The 20774-nt window shown below is 59.8% G+C and overlaps 2 protein-coding genes across 5 annotated transcripts in view; one reads left to right on the top strand and one right to left on the bottom strand.

Moving 5' to 3' along the window:
* OSBPL5 (oxysterol binding protein like 5) overlaps positions 1 to 14482 on the bottom strand; it is a 58669-nt gene extending 44187 nt beyond the window's left edge. Inside the window, exon 1 of one of the 4 annotated variants that reach the window (XM_036875808.2) lies at positions 14329 to 14482. The gene's annotated coding sequence lies outside the window, so the exon portion shown is untranslated. Of the gene's footprint in view, positions 1 to 1040; positions 1343 to 14328 lie in introns of those variants that run through there. The other 3 variants (XM_036875811.2, XM_057506718.1, XM_057506719.1) reach the window with 3 other exon arrangements.
* On the top strand, positions 11305 to 14390 carry LOC130684754 (proline-rich protein 2-like). Its single transcript, XM_057506653.1, has 2 exons — positions 11305 to 11358; positions 13776 to 14390. Exons 1-2 carry the CDS (start codon positions 11305 to 11307, stop codon positions 14388 to 14390), a joined length of 669 nt encoding a protein of 222 aa, XP_057362636.1.
* Positions 14483 to 20774: the final 6292 nt, after the last annotated feature.

Below are 20774 nucleotides of genomic sequence, written 5' to 3'. Positions count from 1 at the left end.
CCTTGTCTGCAAAATAAGGCAGTCCCCCACCCCACACCCAAGACTGCTGGAAAGAGGAGGTGACTGGTCTGTGAAGTCACCCCATGTTCCCAGAACTGCATCCCCTCCCATCACCCAGCTCTCAACGGTGTCCTTTTTGGAAGTAGCATCCAGCTCCCAGCCATTGCCCACTGTGGCCGCCTCTCCGGGTGCACTGGATGGAGTGGGCCCCCCCCAAATTTATGTCTACATCCAAAGCCCCGGGACTTGTGGATGTGACCTTCTTTGGAAATAGGGTCTCTGCAGATGTAACTGAGGGAAGATGAGGCCACACTGGAGAAGGGCTGATGACATGTCCTTATAGGAAGAGAGCAGGACACACAGAGACACAGGAGAGGCCCGGTGACAACGGAGGCAGAGGCTGGAGGGCACGGCCACAAGCCCAAGACGCCGGAGAGCCCAGAGGCTGACGAAGCAGGAAGGACCCTCCCCTGGAGCCTCCGGGCAGGCCGGCCCTGCCCACCCCTCATTTTGGACTCTGGCCCACAGAACTGGGACAGGATCAGTTTCCATTTTAAGCTGCCGTGTGTGTGTTCCTTGGTCACAGCCACCCTAGGACACCCACCCCAGGCTCAAAGCTGAGAGCAGACTGGGCTGAACAAAGGTGAGTGGCTGCTCCCTCCCTCCGCCCCCAAGGATGGGGCTGAGGACCCTCTGCCTTGGCCTGTGCCTGGGAGGACAGGGATGGTGGCCCCGCGTGAGACCGACCCGGCTGCTCCTCGCAAACACGCCGACCGTCCCGCCCGTTCCCCACCCAGGCGCATGCAGACCAGCCCTCCACCCTGCTCCCCGCGAGAAGTGGGGCTGAGGGTGAAGCCCCGGACGGGCACCGCAGCCCCTCCTCCAGAACCACCAGGACTCAGCAGCTGCCAGCCTGGCCCCCAGGAGGGGTCTCCAGGGTCCCAGCAGCAGGCCCCCTATCCCACTCCCCACCCTAGCAGGGGGCCGGCTCTCCAGCCCCCGGGGTGTCCTCCGGAGCAGACGCGGACTGTGCGCATCACCTGTGTTTCCTGAAACGCGGAGGTGCAGCGTGGCGTCAGTCATCGCTGGCCTCGGGGAGACAGCCTCTCTCGTTTACATCCTCTTTCAGCCTCCCGCCTACGTCAAGGGGGGAGAGTCCGGGTCTTTAGCGCAGCTCCGTCACCGCTAATCTCTCTGCTCCTGGGGTAGGGCTGCCTCCCAGCAAAGCGGCCGGGGACAAAGTGAACTCCGCAGGCAGAGCGCCGAGAGCTACGAAGTAGTAAATGAAACCGGTGTGCGCTCATCCCCCCTTCTTACAGCTCCTGCTGGGTATTACAAGTGATACGATTTTCTCACTGCGGCAATGACTTAAAGTTTCTTTTAGGTAGAAATTTACTTAAGTAAAAATAAGTCAGTGGATTGAAAAAGCCACGTGTTAAAAATGACAGTATTGGCGGCGAAGGGCACAGCCACACAGCAAAGGCGGTCTGGAAACGGTGGAAGCTGCCAGTGTGGGGCCCCATCCTGGCCAGCAGGCCCTGGGCTCCCTTCCGCTGAGAGCGGGCTGGGACCCGGCCTTGGTTGTCACGGGCTCCTGATGCCAGGATTCCACCCAGAGTGGCTTCTTTCAAAAACCTCTTTTATTATAAAATACAATGTAAATACACAAAACCACAGAGATGCTTGGCTTCGAGCTTTTCTAGACAAACACTCTATGACAGCGCCCAGGTCCAACACCCGAGTGGCCCGGCCACCCAGAAGCCTGCCCGGGGTGAGCCCTGGTCACTGCCCCGCAGCCTGCCCCCATGAGCCTGATCCTAACCAGGTTCCTGATCCTAACTCCTTCTTCGTGATTTCACCTGGGGTCCGACCTGAGTGTGTTGCCCACTTGCACACATCTGCCTGTAAGCCCCTGATCTGCGTTCCCTCCCTGCCTTCCCTTCCCGTGCATCTGAAACACCAGTGGCTGCCCCACGAGGGGCTTCTGGACTAGCTGGGGCTCTGCCGCTGGCTGGGCAGCAAGGCATGGACCGTCTCGGAGCCTGCTTCCACGCCCAGAGACAGTGCTGCCGGCGGCCTGTCCTGACTTGAACAGAACAGATATCTGTATCGCACGCTGAGGGTCTAGGTTCCGGTGGGTGCAATCTGTTGGCAGTTGCTAATAACCATGAGCGTCCCCCTGGGATTTCGGACTTGAATGCAGAGCACAGTCAAGCACACAGAAAGAAAAAAGCCTCCAAGCGTCCAGATTCAGCATCAGACAACATCTCCATTTGCCGGCCTGCTCATGGCTCACTGACACATTTCAGGCCCTCCTTCAGCGCTGACTTACTGTCGGATTGCACGCATTTCTAACAACCCTATGCATCTGGTTTCCTAAATGAATGGACTAGAAGCAGAAACAGGTTTTTTTAAAAAGGAAATAACCGAGACCCCTCCAACAAGTTTAAGAAAAGGAGTCTGGGGCCTTTTAGTACAGGGACAAATCAGCCCCGGGGAGGGCACTGTTGCTCTAGGGCACCAGGTGTCACGCCAGCATCTCAGGCAGGAGACCCTGTGGTGAGCTGGTTCCAACCCTAGGCCTGTCTCATACTGGTGGGTGACTATGGGCAGGTGTCTTCCCCTCTCTGAGCCTCATTGTCCCCATCTGTAAAATGGGTATAGCAGACTTTACTACATAGTTGTCTTAAGGCTTAAAGATGTCATTTTAAAAGCCTTCAACAAAATGTTAATCATTATTAAAGTTCATCATTGTTTTGACCCAAGTTGCCATGAAAAGGGTTAAATTGTTTCTTATTTATAACTTAAGACTATAAAGCATGGTATGTTAAATGCATACTGGAAAGATTTCCACCGGATATGTAATGTTTTTAGAGGTCTGGTGCTTAGCAAGGTAAGCCGCCCTTGTCAGGGAAAGACCCCTGTGGCCTGAAGGGGTGGGTCCCCGAGGCCAAGCATTCCCCGACTGCTATTTCTATTGCAGCCAGAGGCATGACACTCCAGGCCTGGGCCTGGGAAGTGATGAATGGCCATGTAGGGGGAAACAGGGAGCTGCAGATAAACAGCATGTTCCTTGTGCTTTCGAGATTTAAAAATAAACTGAAAAGCAGACCAGTTTAAAAATAACGAGCAGGGCAGGAAGACAGTCATTTGCCAATGTGTCTTCCTCTTGCCATTTGTAAAACCACAGTTTAAAAACCGACTGCCAGCCAGGCTGCTGCCCTGGTGGACAGAGGGAGCAGGAGCTGGCGGAGTCCCCCCAGTAGGGCCAGTGGTGGCCCCCAGCGGGAGAAGCTCCAAGAGTGACAGACAGACAAAAAGAATTCCTTTCCCTTTTCACTGTGCTTGGAGTTCTCCGCAGCGCTCAGAGAGCAGAGGCTCCAGACGTGGAGGCCGCAGGAGGCCAGCCCTCTCTGAGCCTCCTCCTCTTCCTCCCACACACCGCAGGCTGCTTTAACAGCCTCTGGCGGGGCTGGGGATTCTGGGGAGGACCCCCAGCCAACACTGTAGAGTGCAGGGCAGGGCAGACCCTGGCAGGTTCTGAAGGCTCGGCACTCGTTGCCAGCACAGAAAGGGCAACGGACCCCTTCTCCACCCAAGCCCACATTTGGCTTTCAAAGGGCCACTGTGGGAGTTGTTTGCTTGATCAGACCCCAGGGCAGTAGAGCCCAGGAGGCGGGTCTGGGCCTGGGGTGCTGGCACCCAGAGAGGAGGGCCAGCGGGGCAGCAGGGCCCAATGGCAGGGCTGTGCCGGCCCCACAAGCACTGAGCAGCCTGCCTGGTGGCACCTCCCACCCACAGCAGGAGCTCAGACCCAGGGAAGTGAGGGCTGCTGTGTGGCTGACGCCGGTGCAGGGTGCAGGCCTCCAGCTCCATCCCAGGTGAGGGTGCGGAAATGCTGGCTGGGCCAGGGCACCCGGGCAGATATAAAACAGCTAAGATTCAAGAGAGGGAAGCTGAAAACGTTTCCACACATTGACGAGCAGGAAGGGTTCTGACCACACCGGAATTCTGCTCCTGTAGGCATGCAACAGGAACAACGCAGAATGGCAGCCCGGGGCTCCCCAGATGGGCCTTCCCGCCGCCACGCTGGGGGCTAGGGCCTCCCACTAGCCTCTGTGATGGCTGACCTGTGTCCCCCAAATTCCTCTGCTGGAGTCCTGACCCCCCGCACCTTAGAGTGTGAGTGCACTTGGAGGTGGGCTCTTTACAAAGGTGATTAAGGTGAATGAGGTCACAGGGTGGCCCTGATCCCGTAGGACTGGGGTCCTTATAAGAAGAGGAGGTCAGGACAACATGGACGGAGCTAGAGGGTATTATGCTCAGTGAAATAAGTCAGGCAGAGAAAGACAAGTACCAAATGATTTCCCTCATTTGTGGAGTATAATGATGAAGCAAAACTGAAGGAACAAAACAGCAGCAGACTCACAGACTCCAAGAAGGAACTAGTGGTTACAAAAGGGGAGGGGTGTGGGAGGGTGGGTGGGGAGGGAGGGAGAAGGGGATGGAGGGGTATCATGATTAGTGCACATGGTGTGTGTGGGGTCACGGGGAAGACAGTGCAGCTCAGAGAAGACAAATAGGGACTCTGGCATCTTACTACACTGATGGATAGTGACTGTAATGGGGTATGCGGGGGGCTCGATAATATGGGTGAATGTAGTAACCACATTGTTTTCCATGTGAAACCTTCATAAGAGTGTATATCAATGATACCTTAATAAAATAAAAGAAAGAAAAGAAAAAGAAGAAGAGGAGGTCAAGACACAGACACGTGCAGAGGGATGGCCACGTGAGGACCCAGGGAGAGGACAGTGTCCACACGCCCAGGAGAGGCTCAGGGGAGCTGGCCCTGCCCACCCCTGGGTCTCGGCCTCCAGCCCCTGGCCTGGAAGTTGGTACATTACTGCAGTGTGAGCCCCTGTCCCCAGGACTAGCAGCCCCGGCTGACCACGGACCCATGCAGCCAGGGGTCCCTGCGATGGCTGGTCAGCACCAAGCACCTGTGGGAGAAGAGGCATCTTCCTGGCCACACCTTGGGGATGGGGGAGATGGAGCTTCTCTCCCAGGACAGATGTCTGGCACAGGGGCCCAAATCCTGCCTGGGCCACTGCCTAACTGGCAACTGTGGACATTCCCAGGCTGTCCTTGGTATGCAGGCAGCTGGTGCGCCAGCATCCTCCACGGTGCTCAGTACCTGTGCCCCACAGACCAATGCCGGGGTGGACCCTGCTGCTTGGAGTTCTGCTTCCAGGTACAACCACGTGGCACACTGCAGTCAGGGCCTGGGCCATCACACGTCCCCCTCCCCCCTATGTCCCATCTCTGGCCCGGCAGCAGCGCGTTTTCACCCGGGGCCCTCTGTGCTGTAACTCGCTCCTAGCAGAGCCTGCAGGCCCCTCAGCAGGGCCCACCCTCCCTGCCAGGCCAGTTCCAGCCCACTTTACCTTCCAGCTTTGCTGAGGTGTATTTGGCAAATGAAATGGTAAGACATTAAAGTGTACACGTCAGGATGATTTGATGCACCTACACGGTATGGGACGTCCCCTTCCTGCCCTTTCTAGTTGACACGGCCATCACCTCACACATTTATCTTTTTTCTTGGTAAGAACACTTAGGCCACTCTCAGCATATTTCAATTATACGACACAGTGTTATCCTCTATAGTCACCATGTTATTTACATTTCTTGTTTTCAACTGATAGGACATGCTGGTCACTGAGAAGCCCGTGTACATCTCTGCACTGTGTGCCCCTGGGAGCCGGGGCTCGGCCTGCAGCTCCGGGCTGACGGCAGGGCGGGGGCAAGACCTCCCTTGCAGTGGGACGTGAGAGCCTGAGATCCTTCCGGTTGGAGGGACATGGCTGGGGCCCCCAAGGCCAGGACAGTCAACAGACCTGCTAAGAAAGTTGTCTGGACCCCAGACAGTGCGGCTGGACCTCAACCTGCCAGGAGACACAGCCCCTGCCCACCACCCTGGCCCAGGTCCTGGGAGGGTACTCAGTGCACAAGCTCTGTGACGTAAGCTCAGTAACCCACAGTGCGGCCATGTGTCCTTCACCCCATCTGCTCAAGGGGAAAGGCTGACTCCCCCACCCCCGCATCGCTGGGGCGTCAAGGGCAGCCCTGGCCAGTCCCACCCCCGAGGCGCTCCAGCCTATGAGGCCAAGAGACGCAAACACAAAATCACTCCAGGGATAAAATGGAAACAATCCGAATGTCCCCTGACCAGAGGATGGAAATAAACTGTGACTTATTTATAGAAAGCAAGGAAAATGGACAAGGGGCGGTCACTCATAACTGTACAGCTCAAAGAAGTTGCAAAAGGCTGCGTCTCTGTGTTTTTGCAATTTCTCTGTAAATCTAAAATTATAACAAGGGAAAGCCACAGAGGGCACATTAGCAGGCATATAACTTTTGCGATAAAGCCAAAGGAGCTTGCACCTGTTTGTGGAGTCAACCATTCAGAGTGAGAGCATAAAACAGCGCCGGGATGTCAGCTTGGAGGCCCTCCAGGCTGGATGTGGGGGCTCAGGGAGGGTGACCAGGACCCCGCGCTGTACTGGGTCTGTCAGCTCTTAAACCTGAGGCAAACAGAGCTTCAGATGTTCTGAGCTTGCTAATGTGGGGACAGGTTTTATTCCTTTGTGTGGTTCCTGTGTTTAAATGTTTCACAATCATTAATCATTAATCAAAGTTTCATCTGATAAGGAGATGGTCCCTCCCTCTCCCAGAGCTGAGTGGCTTGGCAGAGCCTAAAGCAGCAGACTGGGGGGACCCGGCCCTCGCTGCGGGCAGATCGCCCTTCAAACCTGTCCTCTGGCCTGGGAGGCCAAGCTGTGAGGGTCCATCACACAGAGGAGAAAATTGAGGAACTTACCCAGGCCCTTCGGCTAGTGAAGTGTCAGGGTGTGCGGGGGATTTGAACTCAGTCTGTGGACGGCTGAGCCCACATTCTAACCACCACGCCACAGACTCCCCCCACCACCTGAAGCCAGGAGCAGCTTTTACAGGGGCAATGTTTACAGACCAGGGTATACGACTTACTGAGCTCCTGTGACCAGCTGCCTCTGTGCAGAACAAAACACCCAAACCAAGCAAACAGGAGCAGCGGCTCACTGCCCCCCGCCAAGTGACGTCTCCCCAGAGAGGGGAGAGGACCCAGGGCTTGGGGCTGGAAAAGCCAGAGCCAGCACAAGGAGACGCACCCCATGTGACAAAGAGCAAGGCCAGACGGGACTGAGACGACCTCATGCAAGGTCACCCGAAGACCCCAGGCTCCACAAAGAAGGGGCCGGGCAGCAGCGGGGCTGCCCAACGTTTGGAATTGGCTGGCCTGGGTGCTGAGTCAGCGCACCGGATGGAGCCCGAGGAAGGGCTTTCCAGGCAAGGGAACAACATGCGCTGAGGCAGAGAGGTGCTGAGGCAGAGAGGTGCAGGCAGCCTCCTCCCCTTTCCACCATCGGACAGCGCCTGACAAGAGAGCAGAGCAGAGGCGGCCTTCCCCAGGCTTGAGAAACTCACACCCCTCCCATCAGATGAAGCTAAAAGGAGCCCAGCCTGCTTGGCTCCTGCAGCTGGAAGGTTCTCCTGCAGGATGGGCCCTGGTGGCCGTGCTGACGGCAGGCCCATCAGCAGGGAGGGTGTGCACTGGAAAGAGGGCAGCACATTGGCACACAGGGCAGGGTGGTGGGGTGGGACCTGGGGTGCACAGCCTCAAGCCTAGAGCACATGCTCCTAGCAGCTCCTTTCCACCGCACACCCAGGTTGCACACTGAAACTGCCCCTCAGAGGGGACCACCTCTGTCCCCTCCTGGGAGCCTCTGTGAGCTAGCCAGCTGGGCCAGCAACGATGACCTGATGGCCACTTGGATGGACCAGCCATAGGCCCTGCAGCCCGGCAGTCTCACTCTTAGAATTGCTTGTTGGGGCTAAACGTTTACATTTCTGGGCCAAGGTGGCATCTTCTCATACACCCCAAACCCTCCCAGCCCTGTGGGACCAAGTGCCAGCTCTCTTCCAGGCATCCCTGGCCTGCCCTGCAGGGACCTGCCCTTCCAGTGGGTGGCTGCGGTTCAGAGCCAGCCCTGAGGCCTCAGAGCCGTTCAGTGTGGGTGGGCCGGAGTGGGCAAGGGCCCCCTCCAGAGCGGGCTGCCTTCTGGCTCTGCTCCAGGAGCAAGGGTCCAGAAGGCCACAGGGTGACATGTGGTTCTGTATGGCACAGAGGGTTTTGTTGGACTGTCCACGTCAACAGCCTGCTTTCAGGTCGGACAGCCGTCTGCCTGCCCTCCTCCAGGAAGGCAGTGGGGGGAGAGAAGGAAATGGCCATTCCCTCCAGCAGCAGGCTGGACCCTATAACATGTAGGAAGGTTCTCAGGGCCACACGTGGGTGCCTGAGATGGGGGGTAAGGAGGAGAGAGACCCCCAACCATTCTGTCTCTGAACAGTTAGTGGAAACTTAACTCTGTATATAAACCAGCTGGACGGGCTGGACCCGAGCCCTCTGCTGACCTCTGGCCTCAGGCAGAGTGTTTCTTAGCTCCTGGCCCAGCAGCCCCGGTGCGCGGGAGCCCTGGCCCAACCACTGGGAGTGGGCGTGTGGACCCCAGGACGTCAGGGGTCCGGGAGCCTCAGGGGGAGCCTACAGATGGGAAAAGGCCCGGGGATGCAGCACGATGACCCCGCCTTGCTGGGGCCCCAGGCCCCTCCCCTCTCCAGGGGAGCTGGGCAGCCCCTGTGAAGCCCTGGGCTGACCACCCTCAGCCTGAGTGTGGGGAGGGCTTGGGGGACAGACGCTGAACCCAGAGAATGAACCCTGAGCAAGGCCCTGCTAGCCCTTCCCTCCTCTGGGTGAGTTTTCACCCAGGAGATGGGTGCCATCTAAGGCCAGCTGGGGGCCGGGCGGGGGTGCAGTCTGGGGGGTAGCGGTGACCCTCACTAGACTTCTGGCTCATTTAGGGCTCTATGAGAAGTCCCAGCTACCCCCAGCTCACTCCCAGCACGCCTAAGGCCCTACTGTGCGCCTTGCCTTGGGCTGACAGGGAGGTCTTGTTCCTACCCACAGGCGGCCTGTGAGTATCCAATGAGCAGGTATGAGGCCATCTCCTGACCCCTCACTGGACTGCCGTGGGCTCGGATTTAGATGGGGAAATGGAGCTTTTGGCGGTGATGTGACCGCTGGCCCAGCGCTGGGGTCGGGAATCCCTGAGCCTGAGCTGTCCTCCTCGGCCAGGCCCCCCAGTCCATCGGGATACCTGACCCCATCAAGCCCTCAGGCCTCCTCCACCCAGCCTCTCCTAGTCCGGAAGCCTTGGGGTTTGTACCAGGGCCCTGGGGCTTGGGCCAGCTGAGCGTGTGCGTGGCTCCAAGCCCAGGCTGAGCCATCGCCTGACTGCACGGCGCAGCCCGGGCCCTGCAGAGGAGGCTGGTGGGACCCAGGGCTCCCCTCTGCGAGCAGGGCTTGGCGGGAGGGACCTGCCGAGTCCCAGCGAGACCTGAGAGCTTGGCTCAAGGGCCCGTGGCAGAGATGTGGGAACTGGCCCCCCGAGTCATCCCCGGCCGCGTTCTCCGGACCCGCACCCCGGAGGGCCCCCCCAATGGTCCCCTGGGCGTGTAATGGCCTCCCCACATCGGAGTGGCTGAGAACTGGTGGCAAACGAGATGAGCCTGAAACGCTGACCGCCGCTGTCTACTGAGATCATGGCACCCGGTGCTCGTCGCAACGCAGAAAAGGTACAAAAACGCGCAAGGAACCAGGGCGTGCGGCTCCTCCCGGGCTCGCTAACCTGGCATGCACCCGCCCCCCGGCGCCCACCACCTCAGGCTCCGGGGGGCCGCGGTGGGGTGGGCGGGCTCCGTCCCGCAGGTGGGGCGCCCCTCCCTCGGGCCTCCCGGGAAGGGGCTCTCCCCTCCGCGCCGGCCCTGTAAGTGACGGCACCGCATTTACCCCAATAGGCGGACACAACGCGGCCGGGATGGGACGCGCAGCCTGCGGCCCTCCGACGGACTCTGCCGCACGCATCCCAATAGGAGGGCAGTGCCGCCGCGCCGCCCCACCCCGCTGCTGCCGAGCTGCCCGGGCCCTTAAAGCGACCTCCCGCGCCGTATTCACCCCGATAGGCGGGCACACCGATGCCGCACCCCGCCGCAGGACCGCCCTTCTCGCGGGGAAGCGGCCGAGGACGCCGGTGGCTGCGGCAGGCTGCAGGGAAGGGACAGAGGCGCGCCCCTGCCTCTGGCCGCGCGCACCCGCGGGCTTTGCTCCCTTCCGGCGCCCTCCTCCTTCCTGGGGCCTGCCGCAGTGGAGGCGTGCCCTACCCCCGGGTTCCGAACTCCCCTGCGCTGGGACAAGGGAAGGTGCCCCCCGCCGCCCATGCTCACAAGGAGCAGCCTGGCCAGCGGCCTGTGGGGTGGGTAACCCCGATGCCCTCCTGTTCTCATGAAACCTTGTAAAAATCTATATCATTGGTCTGGACACTGCTCAGCGATGGGGCCTCAACTTCCCCTTCCGTCCTTCGTCTCAGCTAGGGTCAGAGGGGCGGGGCAGTCTAGTCCGCCTCATTCCCCCAAATAAAATAAGGTACTGTGCACACTGCTTCTACTTCAGGAATGACAGGGCTCCTGGGAAGGGCGGTCAGCTGAGTCCTTACCATCCTGGGACAGCAGAGAATGAGCTGGAGGGGTGTCCCACCTGCCAGTGCGGGTGAAGCCAGGCACTGGGGTGGGATGCAGGCTGGGGCACCTGGTCTCAATCCACTGGCTTTCTTGGGCAAAAAGAATTTACGGCTTCACGCGAGCACAGAGCACCTACTGTGTGCCAGGCCCAGGGCCGTAAGTGCCCGCTCAGGCAATGAGAGCCCACATGTGGTGACAGCGCCCGCGGTGTGTCCGGCTCTGGTTCAGCTGCTTTCCCCGACTCAATTAAACAAATATGAAACGGAGATAATTTCAGATAGGGGTCAATACTGCTAGAAAAACAGGACACAGCTACCTTAGGACAGACACTTTGGTCAGGAATGGGGGACATCTGAGTTGGGGTGTTAAGTGTTAACCCCGGCAGAGGGGATGTCAAGGGCATAGCCCAGGAGTAACAAATGCCAGCCTGGGGTTGGGTCCCGGGGAGCAGGAAGGTGGAGGTGGGGCAGCTGACAGGGGCAGGCAGGGCCAGAGGGGCACAGAAAGGAGTCTGGAATTACTCTGAGATCAGCCTGAGTCACCAAGGACTCAAAGAGGGCAAGTTATGTGATGTTTATATTTTGAAGATCATACTGGCTATCAGCTGAAGAAGGGCTAGGTGAGGCAATTATGGGATCCTGCTGGATGCTAGAGCAGTCCCCAGGCCGGAGCCGGGGGCTGGAGGTACACAGGGGCAAGGCCTGGACAGAAGAGGGGATACAAGGCCCGCTTGGGAGGCTAAGGGGAGCCCTGGCCTGACATTTGCAACGAAAGCCCTGTGGGTGTCCCAGGCCCTCAGAGCTGGCCGACCAGGCCGCCACTCATGGGCTCATCTGTCACAGGCTCCATGACCTAGGTAAGCTGGGCAATTCTCCGATGGCCCTGTTCCTCCAGCAGGGGCCTGGCCAGGTGGTTCCCAGGCCCCTCCCAGTGGTCACTGAGCACCTTGTCCCCACATCCCAGGGATGTGTGATCCCCAACTTGGGGATTCCTGAAGCATTCCCAGGCTGCCCCACCCCTCGGTCCTGTGACATTCCTTACCTTGGATGGCTTATTCCTGCTACCCCGCTGGACAAAGAACTCTGAGCTGGAGTCATTGTGTCCCAGTCCTGAGCCACACCACAAGCCCTGGCTTTCATTGGGGCAGGTCCTGCCCACCCAGCTGGTGCCCACTCTCCTAAGCACAGATGCCAGCATGAGCCAACTTCACATGTGCATGCACATGCTCCCTGGGGCACTGGCTTGGAACCACAGTAATGCTGAGAGAAAAGGTCATCCAAAATCCAAATTTCTACTCAGCTGCCACCACCAAGCCCTGGGGAGGTTCCACTACCTGCTCACATATCTCCCCAAATGAGCAGGCAGCGGGGCGAAGGTTGCCCAGCCAGCCAGGGCCAGCTACACATCCTCGGAGAGCTCAGCCTCTGGTTCTAAGTCCTGTTTCCTCAACCTGCAGGTTTGGTAGGTCTGGGGCGGATCTGGCAGCAAAAACAGTACCTGCTCCTTTGCAGCAGCCTTGAGCAGGTTGAGGGCCTCCCAGGCTGCACACCTGGCAGCTGTTAGGTCACAGCACTGTGCCTCACCACCCAACACAGGCCAGTGTCACCTGGGTCCCTGCCACTCCTGCCAGCAGCCCGGCAGTTGCCCCACGTGATCTGCGGGCTGTAGGGTGGGAACTGCATCTGATAGCTCCCTTTAGATCAGAATGACTGGGATCCTCTTGCCATGCCCCGTGCACCCCCGTGCTTGGACCCCCTGAGTCCCGCATCCTGGGTTCAGGCCCCATATATCCCAGCATAACGGTGAGCTGGGTCTGCACAGTTCAGGGCGGCTGCTCACCTGTTGCATGAACACGGAAGGGGACTGCAACAAGCATGTCATGGCCTCGGGTGAGCTCCCCTCCATCTGTAAGTGTGCCTGCGAGCCCAAACCAGCTTAACCTCAGCATCAGCAGAAAGCCCATGTCACAAAAACACAGCTGCCAGACACACCAACAGTCTTCAAGCCACTGGCTTGTCATGGAGTATTTTTTTCTTCTCCCAAGCGCAGCATGTCAGATAACTATCCCAGCTCGGGCGCTTCCAGGAAGAGAGATCTCAGGAGAGGAACTGGTCTCAGACATTCAAAGCATAGAAAATATAATCCTCAGGGGGTGGGACCGCATTAGGCATTCTGTAAGGAGACCTCTGAATTCATGGCCAGCTCAGGCTGGCTGGTGCCCTGCCCAGGAGGGAGGAGCTGCCACGTGGCATCCAGGATGTACAGCCAGGTTCCACACCCACACACCTGGACAGGGGTCCCAGGCCCAGGCCTGGCCCATCTACTTTGTCACCCTTGCTAAACACAGCCTGGCATGGCAGACGAGGCCGACACTCAGGGCCTGCCTCCCTGGCACCCTGCGCCCTGCCGCACACACGTGCAGCAGACAATAGGAACCGCAGATCTGGAGCTTGAAGCCTGAAGGGGAAATGTCAGCAGCCCCTGGACTGCCTGCTGCCTGCAAAGCCTGCCAAGTTCAAGGAGCCACAAGGACCCACACAGTCAAGGAAGTGGCTAAAAGCGCAGTGGACAGACCCCTCAGCCCGCTATGGTTGGGGGCAGGGTTTCTGCCGTCTGGGACCAGAATCCACCTGGGGCACAGACACAAGGCTGTACCCATCTGACCCAAGGGCTGTGCCCGTGTCCCAGCTGTGACTGTCACCGCCCCTGGCCTGGGGGCTGTACCCAGGGAGAAGGTCACAGAGGTCGCCGGTAAAAGGCACCTTGAAGAGGCTTAGGCAGACAGGCAATCCCACGTATCAATCATTTCTTGTGCAGACAGAGCAGTGAGTTAGTAAGACCCCAAGATGGCAAATGAGCATAAATCCAGCCAGATGCTCCAGCGAGGCCAGGCCTGGCTCAGCCCAAGGATGGGTGGGGTCTGAGAAGCCCACCTCGCCCTGGGAGGGACCTGTCCCCGTCCCCAGGAGCCACTCCAAACCCTAAGTCCAACTGGCTTCTGACAGCAGACCGCCCAGCTGAAGGGGCGGGGCGGAGCGGGGCCTGGAGCCCAGGCGGGCGGAAGGGTCCCCAGGGGCTGCTGACACTCCCCCCACCCCCAGAACGTCCCACCCTCCTCTCGGCCCGGCAGCCCCCCACTCTGTGGGCACAGGCAGGGACCCTCGGAGCCAAGGCCAGAGCTCGGAGGCCAGACCCGGCACCCGCGCCGCGCACACCCCCCCCTCTCGGACCCCCGGGCCGGGCTGCGCTGGCTGCCCGAACCCGGCTCCGCGGGCGGACGCACCCAGCCGCCGTGCCTCCCGTCCCCGCTCCTTCAAGCCGCGTCAGGTGGGGCGCCCGGCTGCGCGGGCTGCTCCCCACGCCCAGGCCCCACCCGCGCGGGGCCGCCCCGCGCCACCCGGGCTCCCGCTGCGACAGACGGGGAGCCGCTCCCCAGCGTCCGCCACTGTCGGGGTCCGCGGGCCGCGCCCGTGCCCGGGGGGCGGGGGGGGCGGCGGCGCGGGGCTCCCCCACCCCCGCACCGGCCGCGGTGGCCTGCAGGACGCTCCCGGCCCTCCCGCCTTCGGTCCGTCGGGACCCCTCCCCGGGTCCTCCGCGGCCTCCCGGCGGGTCCCTCCCGGCCTCCCCCGGCCTCCCCGCCCGCCGCGCCCTTACCGTACGACGGGCCGGGTGCGCCGGGGCCGGGCGCGCGGGGGCTCCGCTGGCGGCCCGGCTAGGCTGCAGGAAATGCCAGAAGACTGATCCAACCGCGCGGCTGGGGCAGGAGGGAGCGGCGGGAGGGGGGAGGGGAGGGAGGGAGGGGAGGGAGGGGCGGTGCGGCGGCCGCAAAACCCGGGCGGGATCCGCGCGCGGGAGTGGGGCCTCGAGGACCCCGGACCCTGCCCCCGCCCCTGCCCCTGCCCGGCCTGGCCGCGTTCCCCGCCAACTGGAGGACCCTGGCTCCGTGCCCCCAGACAGCAGTGGGCGGCCAGAGGCGGGCCGCGCCTCCCCAAGTGGGCCGGAGGCTGGGACAGGGGTGGGGGCAGGTGGGGTCAGGCTGGGAGAGTTTCTGAAATTGGCGGTGGGGGAGATGCCGTGGTCCCAGACGGTGCGCCTCCAGCCCACCCTGGCCAGAGTGCGGGGTCCAGCCTCTGTCTATCTGAGACAAGGAACTGTCACCATTTCCCACAATCTCAGAAGCCCCCAGAACACCCGAGGAACCCCAGGTGTCTAGGTTCCTTTGTCCTCATGTGTTTAAAAGGACCCCTGCGTGCACCCCACAGCTCTAACAGCACCTCTTTCTCAGGATTCTGTTGCTGGAGCCCACCCCCCTGTGGATTTCTAAATAAGAGCCCCCCTTCTCTTCTGCCGTCAGAGACCTTTTTAGACCCCCGATGCCCTCTCATGTAGAAAAGACACTAACTCTGCTAAGCTACCCCAGGCAGGCGCTGAGGGGCCCAGCCCCGCCTCTCACCTGTAGGCCCTAACGTGGGGTAAGCTCTCGCAGGCCCCAGGCCTCGCTAGCCCCCAGCCCCCAGCCCCCGGCCTGAGGTGCTCCACGACCTTGGTCTTCAGACCCTGCCAGGGCCTTCCACTGGCTCTGTCCCCCAGAGGCCAGACCACCTGGGGCTGGGCCCATCTCCCAGCACCCCCAGTCCAGGTAGGACACTGAGGGCAGGGTCACGGAGCCTTTTCCAAATGGATCTGTATGGCTCCCTTCCACGGGATGGGACTGACCCACAACAGAGGGGGGCCTCCTTCCCAAGACCCAAGCTGCTGGCTTATGCCCACGCATTTCCCCATTTTCACCTTATGTTGGGTGGAGAGAGCCTCCAGCACCTCTCAGCAGGGGGAGGCAGCGGGGCTGCTACGCTGGGCAGTGGGGGCAAGCCTGGGATATCTAGCTGCCCAGTGGGCCCCTTCCAGCCAAGTTGGAGCAGGTGTTCAAGGGAGTGGCATGTGCTCAGCTGTCCAGCGGGTGGCCTCTGACCCTTCCCTGTCACCTTCAGCATCACGTCCACCTGTTGGGCCAGGTGGCGGCTTCCCCTGGGGGCCCTCGTGTCAGTCAGAGGAGGGGTGTGCTGCCCCAGAGCAGCCTGGGCCATAGTCACCTTGTGAGGTCTTTGGATGCAGAGCTGCTCTGACAAGATCCTCAGGGCCATGGTGGGACGCCGCGTTGCAAGGCCCAGGGGAGGTGGCTGCTGCCTCTTCAGGAGAGGGGCTGTGCTGTACAGGGGGGCTGAGGCCAGCTGAGACATCCTTGAAGCTTCTGCCCAAAGCTGGGGTGTGGCTGCCAGGAGCCTGGCTACCTGCTGGTTGCTGGGGCTGATCCCAGGAGGCAGGGAAGAAAACAAAGCCTCCGTCCCCTGGGGCAGAGGTCTCAGGGGCCAGACTAGGGAAAGTCCCAGTCACTGGTGATGCTGGCCTTCTAAAGCATGACCTGCTGTGGGAAGAGGTCAAAGGGACACCTGGCTGAAGTCTAGGGATGTGGTGGGCAGGACCCAAAGGGCGGCAGAGGGTGGGAGATGGGATGTGGGGTATGGACAAGGATTGGTCCGCCCACACGGTGGGTCACCAGACGGCCACTCAGGAAGCGAGCAACACACTGCCTGCTGGACACAGCCTGGCTGCCAGGTGCCCCATCCCGCTGCCCAGCCAGCGCTGGATTCTTCCAGAAAGCCCCCCGCCCCCTTGATGGAGAGACACTGCTGCCAGAAAGCACTTAGTTCCCACCCAGGCAGGTGGCTCTTTCCTCTGGGCCTCAGCTTACCCACCTGTCAAAGGGAGACGGTGTGTGCCTGTGGGCGGCAGTGTGGGGAACGTGGTGCTGAAAAGGTGCAGAGACGGGCAGAGCTCACAGGGTGGGCTCACTGCCTGAGGGTGGTGCGGGGACAGGAGCAGCTGCCCGAGGCTGCTGTGAGGCTGGTGAGCCAGGGCTTCCCAGGTGAGCCCAGGGCAGGAAACGGCTCCCGTCGGTGCTGGAAGCAGCCACAGCAAATTACTTTTCTGGATTTTGCTAATGCAGGCAGATCTGCCTGTGAGCTGGAAGATTTTTTAAAGCACTTTGCAGATGTGGAGGGCTTCCCCCTCAAGCAAGCAGAACACAGTTTAAGGGGAAGCCTCCGGCAGTGTCTCAGAGCGGCGGTTCTCAGCTGGGGGCGATCTCGCTTCCTGGGAGGTGTCTGGAGACATCCTGCGTTGTCACTTGTCCCGAGTGGCCCAAAGGTCAATAGTGCCGTTGCTGAGAAGCCCTGCTCCCCAGGGAATACACTTATAGCTGTTGGAATCACTCCTCAGTGCTGGGCGGTCTGTCCGCGGGGATTGCTGCAGTGCCCAAGGCCTGCTGTTGACCAAGCCCCACCCTGTCCCTGGTCCTCTGCCGAGGGGCTCCAGACACATGGATGCAGTCAATCTTCCCAGCAACCCTGTGAGGTAGGTGCTGTCATGTCTGGCTCCATTTCACAGATGGAAACCGAGGTACAGAGCAGGGGAGAAAGTTGCCAAACTCACAGGGAGCAGAGACCCACCCCCCTGCTGTCTGCTCTGGAGCTGGGCCCCGAGCCTTGCTCGTGAAGAACACAGGCTCGGCCAGGAGCCCTCCCAAGCCCTGGACCTTTTGCTACACCAGGCTTCCTCCCTGTAAAGGGCTGGGGTGGCCAGGACACTTTGGAAGCTGCCTGGGCCCATTTGAGAGAGGGTGCTGCCAGGGACAGGCCGCCAGGGGCTCTGGCCGCCGCAGGGGCAGGGCCGGCATCACCTGGCAGGGCGCCACATGCTCACATACCTATTATCTCAGGCCTCGCCAAGCCAGCAGCAGCTGTTTCTCCCCACTTCCCAAGTGAGGAGGCTGTCAGGGTGCAGCTGACCCCGAACCCCTCACTGGGCGGCTATCCTGCTCCCTGGGCAGAGGTCTGACCCAGCGGTTTGGCCCCTCCCCTCTGCCCCAAGGCAGATCCATCCCAGGGGGCGGCCTGCAGAATTCGCCACTCAGGGGCAACTCAGAACCGTCTTCACTGCGAGACCCTTGGCCCCCCATCAGTTTCCCTAACTGTGCAGTGGGGCTGAGATAACCCATGTGGGGTCGGTGACGTCTGAAGCCCTGACATGGTCTCCAGAACACAAGAGCCAATCCTGAAACAACTGCTGGCCATGTGCCTGGCTCTGTGTCCCCCACTTCCCACGCATGACCCGACTGTATCCCGTCCTCCACCCAGAGGCGGGGTCAACGTTCTGCTCAGAGCAGTGAGGGCAAGGGACCAGCTCCAGGCCGGGCGGCTGGGGAGCGGCCGAGGCAGGACCGGGCCGCAGGCCTGCCCACCTGGCCAGCCGGAGCTGAACCCCCCCTGTGCCCTCTGGGACTGGGCATGACGGGAAGAGCCTGTCCTCCAGCTCAGCCCTGAGGCCTCAGCTCCCACTGTGGTGTGGGAGGTGGGGGTGAGGGAGGCAGGGTAGCACCATGTCCCCAGACGTGGCCCTCCTTCTCTCCCCAGGGAGACGCTGTGCCGTGACATCCCTGTGGACTGAGTCACACAGGCAAGTGTGGGGGGCAGAGCAGTGGCTGGCTGTTCTCTCTCAGGGGAAACTGAAATTCAGCTGTAGAACCTCCTTGGGAATCCCGGGTGATCCTCCCAGCATGCTGGTTGGTCCTGCTGCCTGGATGGCCCCCCACTTTCTGTGCCCTGTCTGTCTTGCTAACACCACACATGCGCGCGCGCTCCCACATCCTCCAGAAAGACACATCTAACCCCCTGGTTCAGGCAAATGCCAGGTGGTAATAAGGATGTGGAATTTCCCACCTATCTGGTAACAGTACTTATTTTACCTGGGGGGACTGTTTAGAGGGCAAGGTGCTGTTTATAGAGCAAGACCCCCGGGGGGCTCTCCAGGAGGCTGACGTGGTGGGCCTGGGTTTGGTTAGCAGGTGTAACTCACGCCCGACGGGTGACAGGGAAGCCCAGCAATCCCACAAAGGCAGTGGAGGACTTGGGGAGAGAAGGTCACGTGGGTCACAGCAGGTTGGCACTGGAGCGTGTGTGGACTGTGGGGCACTTCTGTGACTCTGCAGGAACACCAGGGCACCCCACAGCTAGGATGTCTATGCTCACTTTGAAGCAGCCAGAGCAGGGGCTGTCCGAGCACGTGAAACTGAAACCCTCCTGGGGGCCCTGAGACTATTTCAGGGGTCCAAGCTGTGAAAGCTATTGTTCTCCTAATCCTGGGATGCTGTTAGCCTCTTTCACCTTTATTCCCTTACAATTTTCAGTGGAGTTTTTTTGGGAAATACGTGTGATACTGCAATAGATTAAATGTTGAAGCAAATGTGAGAATTCAGCTGGCTTCTGTTAAGCCAGGCATTAAAAAACTCTGAAAAATGTAAAACAATGCCACTCTTTTTCACTAAGTACTTTCATTTTGGAAAATACAGTGATTTTCTTCAATAATGTGTTATTTGTGTTAACAATGTAATGGTTTTGCGCTGTTATTTTTTAATGAATAATTAAATATTTTTAAAAAACTTAAATACTGGTAAGTTAATCTACAGAAATAAATATTCTTTGTGGTCCCCAATAATGTTCTTTGTTTTAAATAGAGAGGCTCCTGAGATGAAGAGGTTTGAAGGATGCTGGAAGTGAAGCAAAAAGACTCCAGTGCGGTGTTCTGGAAAGAACCTGGGCTTTGGAATTAGGCAAGGGTGCGAATCTAGGCTTTGCCGTCCTCACCCCCTCCTCTGCCCCCACCCCACTCCCATCGTCATCACTGCCACCAGCACCACCAGTCTCACCGCCAGCACCATCTCTCTTGGCTGAGCACAGACCGTGTACCAGGCACTGTGCGAGGTGCTCGACAGGCGTCTTCTCCAATCGCCATAGAACTCTGCGGGGTGTTATTATCCGCATGTACAGGTGAGGAGACTCAGGCTTCTAACGTTAAAAGCCACCCGGCAGAGCTGCCCGAACACCAGCCTGCTCGGCTCCGTCCTCTTCTCTCTGGCCTTGGTAAGTTGCTCACGCTGCTTAGTTCCTATTTGTTAGTTGGAAATATCCCTAGTGAAAATTGTGTCTATTACTACACAGCCAGCAAGCCGCAGGGACTGGGCTGGGTGCCTGTCAATGTTATCTTAATCCTTTAACTCACATGGAGCAGGCGCTGATATGACACCCATCTGGGGCAGGTGAGTCACAATGCGCTGGCCCAGTGCCTGGCCAAGTGAGGCTCCGGGAGGTGCTCTCTCATTGTCACAGCCTCCCCAGGGGGTGGGCTGAGGTTGCTGGCATGGGAGAGCTGGGCCTGCGCAGGAGATAGCTGAGGTGGGCATGGCAGCGTGGCGTGCGGGCTAGCGAGACTGTGGCCTCTGCCGCTGCTCAGCTCCAACCTGGGGCTCAGGATGCCCCCAGCAGGCCCAGCCAGGCTTCCTCTCCCTCACAGCCTCTTCACGGGGCATCTATCGGATGCTAGGTGGCTGCAGAGGCATGAGGGAGGGACACAGCTGTGAATGTGACAAGCAAGGCTCCTGCTGGCACGTTGCTCACAATCTTTTGTGGGAAGGACAGAAAACGGGAGCGTGAAGGCAGACACTAGCAAGGCGCCCCGCTCTGCTGGCGCCCGCTCTGAAGAACAGCCAGTCCACGCAAGGGGCTGGGAGGAGGCACGGGATGCTGGGTGCCTGGTCGAAGGGCTCTTCAGAGAGGGCGGCTAGGGAGGACTTTCTGGGAAGAGGACACTGGGCAGGAACCTGTGGGAGGTGAAGGAGTGGGACCTGGCACCTCGGGGCTTAGCACGTTCCAGGCAGAGGAATAGCAGGCGCCTGGGCCTGAGCTTGGTGCGTGCACGTAATACCAGAGGTCAGCATGGTGGGGGGCAGCAGGAGGGAGAAAGGGCACCAGGAGGCCAGGGAGGCTGGCATGGCCCCACACGCACGGCTTTCTGCACCATGTGTGGACTTTTATTTCATTTTGATTGTGACAGAAACCATGGGTGTGAGGTTCTAAGAAAGGAATATTGTCGCTTTATTTTGTTTAAAAATATCTCTGGCAGTTGAGGGACAGGACTGGGGGCAGGGTGTCTTGTAGGAGGATTTGGTGTTGTCCAGGCTTATTTTCACATGGTAGAAGGCAGGCCGG

This window comes from Manis pentadactyla, chromosome 9 (genome assembly GCF_030020395.1).
Source record: "Manis pentadactyla isolate mManPen7 chromosome 9, mManPen7.hap1, whole genome shotgun sequence".
Taxonomy (NCBI): Eukaryota; Metazoa; Chordata; class Mammalia; order Pholidota; family Manidae; genus Manis; species Manis pentadactyla.
Note: the sequence above shows the minus strand (reverse complement) of the source record. Positions and strands in the feature narration are given on the sequence as shown.